This window comes from Anabas testudineus, chromosome 5 (assembly GCF_900324465.2).
Source record: "Anabas testudineus chromosome 5, fAnaTes1.2, whole genome shotgun sequence".
Classification (NCBI taxonomy): Eukaryota; Metazoa; Chordata; class Actinopteri; order Anabantiformes; family Anabantidae; genus Anabas; species Anabas testudineus.
In genome coordinates, this window is record NC_046614.1 from 19,642,412 (window position 1) to 19,652,901 (window position 10,490).

The window sequence follows — 10,490 nt, forward strand, 5'->3', positions numbered from 1 at the left end:
TAAATCCTGTAAATGAATGTGAGACCACTTTTATGACAGCTTCATAAGAAAGTTTAGTATTTTAAATTGTTTCTGAGCTGCTTACTGCTCTGTTATTGCACTGTTTGCATAAGGCTGATAACAACTATTTGAGCTAATCTGCAGCTCCCATTGGTCACATGTAAACACTTTCATTGAAAAAGAGGCTAAATGGCTGGTGAGTCTCACCCTGGCCACATGCAGACTGAGAAAATGTTCTCCTATTGTAAATATTCCAGATGTTGGACAGTATTACAAAACCCTGATCTGTTTCTGCAGGTTAACAAAAGCCATCAGCTCAAACTTCCCATCTCACTCACTGGTCGTCGTGCCTGTTGCTCTGTAGTAACTGTGATTTGTGTTTGCTTACTAGTGTATCTGGACTATGCAGCAACTTCTACTGGTGCTGGCAATCAGGAAGTGTCTGAACTTCACAAGCAAATGCGCTGTGTTTTCATCCGGTCTGTCTTTGAGTTCTTAATTTGGACCAAGTTGCACCACAGGATATAAGCGGAGGCTTGTTTGAGCAGTTGACATTAAGCCTTAAAGAGAGGAGAATTTGTTTGATGTTCGGCGTTCAGAACAGGGTTCATAGATGTAGATAAGTCAATTCAGCGGTTTCATGTGTTTTGTCTATACGAATGGCAACAAATGCAATGTGAGCGGACTTGTAAATGGTCAAATGACGATAAACAGAGCGAGGAGGATTTTATAAATCTCCTTTTGGGCTTCAAATACTCGACAAGAATCAGTACTTCATAATTTTTGTTTGATTTTAAGTAAAATGAAATCTGAATGAACCTGATATCTTGATATCTTAAGCCAATACAGGTTGCTGAATAGTCATATTTTTGCAAAGCTCATTGTGGACTAAAGATTAAAAAAAAAAAGAAATGTAATGCGGTATCTTATGTCACTGATGTGCAAATGTTAAGGGTTTCTAAGTGTTGTAAATGCATGTAAACTTGCAGTGTGATGAGGAAACAAGTCAACATCATCAATCATTCTAGATAATGTTTTCCTTTTTAATACTCAGATATTTGATATTTCTTTTTTCTTTTCTTTTTTTCTAAAAAAAAAAAAAAGATCCTTTGTAAAACTTAATTTCTCTATTTTGTACAGGATATCATTGTAAAGATTGTAAATATGTCGGCATTTTAAATGCGACAACAATCATCAAGGAGGGAAAAGTATATTTCATCAAAGTTGGGTCCAATACATGGATAAGGTACTGTATGCCTTTGAAGGCTTTCATCCACCTATCACTGTTTGTTGGAATCAATAAAATACATGTTGTATTTATTCTGCTGCCTCCTGTGTGTAAGTTTGGCAGAAGCTTTAACACTGAAGTGTGTTCATCAACATCACACTAAATATTATTAAATATTATTAAATGAGTAAAAATGAAATTGAAATTGAAACTTTACTAGATACAGCGCAATGAAAGTCAGAAAATATAAATCCATGACATAAAAATGAAGCCAGGAAGATGGTTTCTGTACAATCTGAGTGAGTGGACCCAGCACACATGGTGGTCTGAGTCATGGGTGGTGTCCAGTGTCTACTGGGTTACTGGTGGGTGGTGCCTGAACGCACCGAGCTCTATATAAACCTTCCGCCTCCGCAGGAATGATGGCATTGGAAACTGTTTTAAGGACTTAAGGAGTTGGGAATTAGCTGCAGCCTCCAACATGCGGTCCAAGCCTGCCCCAATCAAGAAGGAGCCCAAGGCTCCAGAACCGGCTCCGGCACCCGCCCCGGAACCCGCACCAGAGCCCGCTGCGGAGCCCGCTCCTGCAGAAGCCGAGGCCGCCCCGGCCCCCGCTGAGGGTGAAGCTGCACCTGCTGAGGAGGCCCCTGCTCCCCCAGCTGAGGAGCCCAAGCCACCGACCCCTCCACCCGCAGATGGTAATACCCGGAGCTCAGAGGCGTTGGTTTTACTTTGATGTTGTGTTTCCGTGGAGGCGCCTCGGATGTGTCGTTGAACCCTTTAATAAACCCGAGTAGTTGGTTCAGCTTCTGGTAAACACGCGTGTGCGTCCTGTGCCGCGGATAACGAGTTGTAACATAAGATGGAAACTGCACATAAACCGGCTGCTTGGATGCTTCAGCGTCTGGCTTCTTTATCTATGAAAGTCCTGGTAATGCGCTTTACGCATCAAGGACGCATGCTTTCTCTCAGCTAAACTGTCATGTAAACCTGTAAAGCCTTTCCAATATCCCCCTTTATACATCTGGAGTTAATGACAAACCTATTACAAACCAGATTTTATTAAAGGTGATGATATTTCATCTTCTAGTCATGGTGACTGTGATTCAGTCTTTTAGATTCAGTGCTGACTTCACTGCTCTGAAACAGATTCAACACCAAATGAACATTGTCTAGGTGTCATATTAAAGTCGGGTAGTTTTTATATATCTAGTGATTTCCTACAGCTGATAATATCAGCTGCTGTGGAATGACCAGCCCCATTATTATATTTTGAGCTGTCCACTTACTACCAGCTGCTAATCACACTCATATCTAATGCTAAGACCTTCTAACCTCTGATATCAGCTGCTGCACCTGCTGATGGTAAAACAACCTGCAAAGAAAAGAAAAACGTTCCTGTGCACTCCTCTCTTCTAATTACTGGGAAGATTTTGTCATTTCATTAAACTGGACCAAAGACCTCGTAATCCCAGAACTGTTAAACCTCAGACTTCCCAGTAACAGTAACAGAGAGTTGTGAATCACATAACTGGATTCTGTTTGATGCTGTAGCGTTGCTCATCTCATTACATGCTGCCAATAATAATGCAAATGCCTATTTAACATCAGCTGAAGCTGCTGAGGCGCCTGTGCCAGAAGAGCCTAAACCACCCACACCTCCACCACCTCCACCCAAAGGTAACCGTTTATTTAAAAGGAAAGACTCATCTCAGCCTGATGTGTTGTGACCATATTTGTTTTTATGCCAGCGTTGAAGAACTGCATCATCACCCTGTGAACTGATTCATGATTAGCAAAGTCGTGTGAAATATTGTGTGGTTTTGATATCTGCAGAGCCCACGAGTGCTCCTGTGGATTTGTTTGTTGAGGATAAGAATGACACTTCAGTTTCTATCATCTGGAGTCAGCCTGAGAACATCGGACCATCCGGTCTTGATGGATACACCATTGAAGTCTGCAAGGATGGAAGTAAGTCCTGCTCTGCACCATATACTGGCATGTGCACCAAAGGGGTCACGTAGTGGTATTAATACACCATGACAAAAATGTCAGCGCATGAGTTCAATCCAAAGCTTTTATTTCAACAGGTGGTCGTTTTGAATTTCCCATTATACCTTTTGCCGCGACAAGTTGAAAATGCATTTTAACATGTCCAGGATCATGTAAAGGTTTTGTTTTAATGTGGGTCAGCCGTATCGGTTGCAGCTGTCCCTTAAGTGTCACTTGCAGAGTTATATCATGAGCTACCTAACTTCTCCCTACAAGGAAAGAGGCATTTCAGGAGCTGCTGTGGTCTCGCTGGAGCTCCTGCTTTTAGACTTACAGCTCTAAGCTAATATCGGCCGCCGTTCAATGTTGACTTGATTTAGCCAGCGGGGCGTAAAGTTTACACACAGAACAGCACATTTGTGTTTATTGCAGGAGATTTGTGTCAAACATAATCACTGTTTACAAAGCTGCACAAGTATCGCTTCATGCCCTTTTTGCATTTCCAGTCTGTCATTGTTTATCATTTTCTCGTCCAGCCGAGGACTGGAAAGCGGTCAACGAGGAACTGCAGAAGTCCTGCCGTTACGTCATCAAGAACCTGACCACAGACGACCGTCTGAAAATCCGTGTGGTAGCTGTGAACGCTGGAGGCCGCAGCCCCCCTGTCGCCCTTCCCGAGGCTGTCCTGGTGAAAGAGGTTGCTGGTAAGAAGTGTTTGCAAAGACAGAAACAAACATGCATTTGACACGCTCAACATGATTCCCCTTATATCAGAATGTGTATTTTTAGCACCCAGACTGACCCTATGTACCCTTCCCTTTACTACTATACCACACATAAAACCAATATAGCACATTTAAATGTGAATAGTTGAAGAAGCTACCACATGAGAAAAGATAAATACATGATATGTATTGATGATATGTGCTTGGCACTTATCTGCAGTGTTAATGGTAGAAAGTTGTGATCTTCTCACTTGTTTCCGTTTTGAGTTAAAATACTGATCCACTGGAGCTCAGTGTGAAAGCTGTGCACTTGTTAAGTGGATGGTTTTACAGATCTTGTGCTCTTATACACCTTACAGTGTTAATCAGAGAGCATATCCAAAGTTATCTGTGGTAAAATGATGATTGCACCCACGAGGGCTTTAAAAAGAAGGCCCGTGTTACTTGGGCTCTCTCACAAATCATCATTAGGCGTAATGGAGAGTTGGACAGGGAACTTGATCCCAGCTGGAAAGGCAGTACTTCAGTCGTCTACACCACGCTCACCATCGTGTTCACTTAGCCAGGTGGTCTACATATAGAGGCTACTTATCAAGGATCTTTATCAAAACCACAGCGCTTTGGAAAAATAACTGGGATGTCCCTGTTATTAACACAGATTCTTCTGTGGAGGGTTTGGCATTGCAATGCAATTCCTGCCAGGATTCAAGCTGAGGGCCGTGTCAGGCTCCTTTCTGCAAGATCGATGGTGACAAGTGATCTGACTGCAAGCTGTTGGGGGCTGTAGGGAGGAGGGGGGTGGATGGTAAATTCCAGTGTGTCCTGTCTCTAAGTATAGAGAGGGGCTTGTGGGGGTGGCGGGTATGGATCTCACTTCTCAGGTGACGCCTAAATCTCATGACACTTCCAGAGATTCACTGTTTATTTTGAAACATGCCACAGACTTTACAGGTACAGTGTTCATTAATCCTAATCATTGCCCCATGAAGTGATAAGACACTTTCACTATAAAGTCTTTTTATTCTAATATATAAATGCTCCTTTCCTCATCTCAGTTTTTTCCTTAGGACAAATCATTTATGTTGCAACAGCAGCTCAATCACTTCTGCGTCCGGCTTAATGTATGCATTGTATCTGCACACATCGGATTATATTCTGGTGTGTGTGTGTGTGTGTGTGGGACTAACTGAAGCACAGCATCATGCGTCATGAGGAGACATGATATACTACAGTACGCATGCTTTATTTAGAGACCTGACAAATGTTGCTCTGCAGGACTCAGCAGGTGGTGGTTCTCACCAAATCAGTTTTAAAAATTAGCATTGGCAGAATGCATAAGGCTAAAATATCATTTCAAATGTCACACTGGCTAACTACCCCCGTGGTTTTGTTTTTATGGTTTATGCACTGTTACTTTATAAAATCTAAATATTTTACTGTTAACTTGATTTCTCCCTATGTGTTCTTGGCCGGTCGCTCACAGGACAACACACACTCTCCTGCAACGTAGGAAACAAAACCAGAAATACATGAACATTGGAGAATAAATGTACTTTACCTTCACGAGCAGTTTTAGTGGATGATAAACACCCAAATGTTCAACAACGCGTACAAAGTGCAAACATTTTTTTGTGATTCAGATATTAGAAAACAGCCCATGAGTCATTCAAAACTGTTGCTAAGGCAGTGGTTGCTGTTGACATTGCTGGATTTATACAGTCATGGCAGCTGGTCAATGAGCGGGCCAGTTTCTCAAAGGAAGTAGCCTAACAAGTCAGTCGGGCCTGCCGACGTAGCTCAACCTGTGCAGCTGCAAGGCAGATGTGTAAGACAGAGTCGGGCTGACAAGTACCTTCTCCCTGATTCAACATTTTTAAAGATGTATTCTGTCATTTTCTGTTATAAATGAAAACTACTGGTGAGATCTGTTCACTTGTATAGAATAAGTGAGGAAACAGCTGGACTCCTGAGGGATACAATGCAGCTGTGCCATTCAGATGAAACATCCACCCCAGGCCACTGAGACCAGTCACAGCACCTTTACCCAAAATAATCAGCTCAGTGTTTACTATTGTCTTGGATGAGGGTAGAAATTAAAAGCAGTCAGTTTGAAGTTATGGAAGGTTAGTGCTGAAAATAATGTAGCCTGTCATGAGGCCCAGAAGATTTATGACGGTATGACCTGATACCCAGTGTGGGTTCAATGATGGGTTAAAACATAATTTAACACCTAACTTTGGTCAAATTCTGTGTATGAACTGTTTATTTTATAAATGTATAAACATGCTCTAATAGTCAAAAAATAGAGAATATACTCACAAAAAGAATCTGTACTACGACCTAGAAGAAGTCCTACTTGTTTTCACTGTTGCTGTAACACACATCACGTCACACTGAACAGACGTAGCAGAGGAAACAGTGGGATTTATATTAAAGGCCGCTTTTACAACCAGTTAAAGCGCATATACTCCCTGATGGCGCCAGTGAAAATTGTCTGGCTCAGACGGCCTTACGTCAGCTCAGCATCCTCAGTGATTTCCTCAAGATTTGTTGGTCACAAAGGGAACTGGAATCATTTAGTTTCACTCTAGAGATCTTCTAACAGATCCCACATATCTCGTCCAGGCTGTTTCTTCTCCTCATTAACAATCTGTAGAACCTGCTGATAAAAACTTGCAAAATGTATTTGTGTATGTATGCCGAAATTGCTATAAAAAACATTACTGATTGTTTAATTTGTTGTTTTCCTCCTTAGATCGTCCCAAAGTTCGCCTGCCTCGTTTCCTCAGACAGAGATATGTTGCTCGTGTCGGTGACAAGATCAATCTTACCATCCCCTTCACGGTAAACTGATGATGATCAGATCTTTCAGTACATGCATAATGAATAAAGGTCTACGCTGTGACTCCGAGTTTTTTCCCTTTTGTTTTTACCCAGGGTAAACCCAAACCTGTGGTCACCTGGACAAAAGGTGGACAGCCCCTGGACACAAAGAGGGTGAACATCCGCAGCACTGAGAGAGACAGCATCCTGTTTATCCGTGCAGCTGAGAGAGAAGACTCAGGAGTGTATGAGATGACTGTGAAGGTGGAGGACTTTGAGGACAAGGCTTCACTCACCCTTCAAATTGTTGGTAAGTATAATGTTGACATTGCATCAGAAAGAGGACATCGGGATACTGCGGCAGAGAAAGGCATCGTAGAACATTATCCTCCGTCCATGGCGATTTGACTTGAACAACTGCTGATGTAATGGTCGTCTTGTGTTCGTTCGCAGAGCTGCCTGGGCCTCCTGCCAGTGTAAAGATTGTGGATACCTGGGGTTTCAATGTTGCTCTGGAGTGGACCGCACCCACTGACAACGGAAACACAGAGATCACAGGTTACACGGTCCAGAAGGCCGACAAAAAGACTGGAGTAAGTCGCTGTTAGTGCAGTGGTTTATTGTGAGAGGGCGGCTGACTGCAGGCTCATAGTAAATGATGTATGGTGATTATTAATAGTTTGATCTTCGTAGTGAGTTACATCTAGAAACATCCTCAATACCTGCTCAGCTAATCCATCATGTCTTCACTGGGTGTGTCTGTAGGACTGGTTCACTGTGTTGGAGCATTACCATAGACTGAATGCCACCATCTCCGACCTCATCATGGGAAACACCTACAAGTTCAGAGTGTTTTCTGAAAACAAGTGTGGAATCAGCGAATCCGCTACTGTTACAAAGGCGGAGGCCAAGATTCTGAAGACAGGTACGTCTTAGTCTTAGTTTCCTCAGCTTTCAGGGAGATAGATACTGCAGGATTTGACTTGTGCCCCAATAATCTGCTGCGACCAAATAATCTGCAATCAAAAGTGTTCTTTGGGAAACGTGTACTGTAGCATCTCTTATTGACCAATACGGGACCTTCAGCTTAGTCACAGAAAAAATGTTTTGGTGCCATAAAAAATGTAATTAAAGAAAAAAACTTGACTAGGTGTCTCTTCCATTCTTCAGGTATTGACTACAAGCCACCTAATTACAAGGAGCACGACTTCACCGAGGCACCCAAGTTCACCACCTCCCTGACTGACAGGGCAACTACTGTCGGCTACAGCACCAAGCTCCTGTGCTCTGTCAGAGGATTCCCAAAAGTACAGTATCACAAGTTCATTTCACTTTCATGACTGACGTGTAATGCTGTGCCTCTTTGCCATCTAACCAGCAGCTCTAACAACATATGAACTAATTCACCTGCAAATGCCACAGTTAAGATTTGGTTTAGGGATCACACTGAACTTTAACTTCCAACACTGCTACTTGACATTGTTAACTTTCTGAAAGTTATGTCATTGACCGTCACTTAATGCACCAGCAAGGCTCATCGAAACTCCACCTCACACTCGACGCAACAATATCACTTCCTAATTATGAATATTTAAACTTCATGGTAGCTATGATTTATTTCTTGCCTCTCTCGCTTATCCGTTGCTGTCAGCGTGTTTGCTCTAAGCTGAGAAGATCTTCGCCTTCCTGTGTTGACCTGCTGTCAGAGCTTCTCAAGTTTGCTTTGAGCTCATAATCCCATTGTGTCACCAACAGTACAAGAGCTTAAATGAGACGGCTACAACTGGTGTTTTCCTCTTTTGAGGCAGAGCAGGAGGCGCAGAGGTCATGTTGGTAACATGTCAGCAGGGAAGCAGGGTTACATGTGTAACATTTCCAATGGGGCCCCAGAAGGTCCATACCTCATCCGGAGCATTAAAACGCCCAAACTGGGTGTGTGCTGTGTGTCTGCTTTAATCAACAGAGCTTTTCTTGCCAAGTGGCACAAATATAAATAGAAACACTGCCGCTTATTTATGTATGAAATGTTTTAATGTAAGTAAGTAGAATTTGTGCCCCCGCGTTTTAATCATCATGTAAGATACAATAATGTAGTTTTTCTACAGCCCAAGATTGAATGGATGAAGAACCAGATGATTATCGGAGACGACCCCAAGTACAGGCAGATCTGCGTCCAGGGTATCTGCTCTCTGGAGATCCGTAAGCCTGGTAACTTCGATGGAGGTGTGTACACCTGCAGAGCCAAGAACGACCACGGAGAAGCAGCTGTCAGCTGCAAGCTGGAGGTCAAACGTAAGTAAACGGTCTTGATCAAACCACCTTTTTTTTTTTTTTACCAGTAGCCAAGTTTTTAACACGTTGAAAGTTAATGACATTTTTCTGTCAAACAGAGCCGACGATTGCTGATGCCGACAAGAAATAGATCAACATTTTCATACTCGCAGGTCAGAGGTGTTCACATTTTGAATATTCTGCTTCGTGTACACTGATTTTAAGCCAAAGACAAATAAAATATCAATCTTACAAAATATATATTGAGAATACATGCTAATTATTTTGCTAGCTATATTCCACAGCATGGATATGGGTCAAATGAATCACAATTAAACTGGAGGTAGCGGATAGGTTGATGTATATGGGTCTCAAGGTAACAGCCTCCTTCTTGTTGATTTACTTTCCATACATGGAGGGCACTAAACTTGGAAAAGGTGGCCTCTGCCACTGAGGTAGCACTCATAAATTAAATATGTAATGGCTCCTCGTGTACTAGGTTGGGAGACTTAATCACATTTCCTCGACTCAGCAGCTGCAGCCTCTAAGACACAGAGACAGCATTTAATTTGCAGGTTACTTTTAAAACTCGCTAAATATGGTCTTGGAGCTTTAATCTGTGTAATGAAGTTGAAGTGATTTCTGAATAAAACTGTGTCTTCTATATAAATACAAAGCAAATGTTTCTGTTTGCTTAGTTATTTTTTACTCTATTGTCATCCTGAATTGCTGACATGTCTGCAATTGCAGCTCTGACACCTTGTTTAACACCTGTCGTTGTTCTTATTTGTTCATCTGTTGCAATCCCCATTTAGGAGCAGAAGGAATGAGGCCTTTGCAACATAAGGTGTGTGACGCTGTTGGCGTTTCTAAAACAGTCCTCCACCATTATAAATCAAGGTTTTATTCTTATATATATTCTTTTATTTCTGCAGAAAGGTGCTGGATTCCTGGAAGAACATGTATATATGGCTGGTGACCACACTATCAAAGGGATGTGGCTGTGAACTCTTGCTAAGTGCACCCTAGGTTATGATGAACAAGTGCTATCACTTGATGTCTTTACTTAACATAATGTCATTAAAAGTCCATATCCATGTCCATTATCAGCTTTTTTCCCAACAACATCTGTCTATGGTAACTAAATTGTCACATTCAAATGCTGTACCTCCATAGATTATCATCTTGTGAGTCTAACTAGGTACACCGAGATTTTGACAGCATGAATTTACCGTTCCTCATAGGAGAACAATGTAACATCTACGTGTTTATACCAATAAATAATTTAATTTCTGGTTTTGCTTTTTTCAATATATTGTCTTCTGTAAAGCCTCCAGCAGAACTAATGTAAAGACAACGTTCATTAGAGTAGACATCGAATATGCATAAATAAATTAAATATTACTCTAGTTAATTCTATTTTTGGATATGTGCAGTAACAGATAAATAAA

The 10,490-nt window shown here is 41.8% G+C and overlaps 1 protein-coding gene across 1 annotated transcript; it reads left to right on the forward strand.

Moving 5' to 3' along the window:
- The first annotated feature begins 1,664 nt into the window (after window positions 1-1,664).
- On the forward strand, window positions 1,665-10,490 carry mybphb (myosin binding protein Hb). Its single transcript, XM_026348851.1, has 12 exons — window positions 1,665-1,926; window positions 3,065-3,199; window positions 3,757-3,924; window positions 6,701-6,789; window positions 6,883-7,078; window positions 7,222-7,361; window positions 7,534-7,693; window positions 7,939-8,075; window positions 8,874-9,060; window positions 9,159-9,212; window positions 9,855-9,886; window positions 9,975-10,490. Exons 1-10 carry the CDS (start codon window positions 1,710-1,712, stop codon window positions 9,188-9,190), a joined length of 1,461 nt encoding a protein of 486 aa, XP_026204636.1. The 5' UTR covers window positions 1,665-1,709; the 3' UTR covers window positions 9,191-9,212; window positions 9,855-9,886; window positions 9,975-10,490.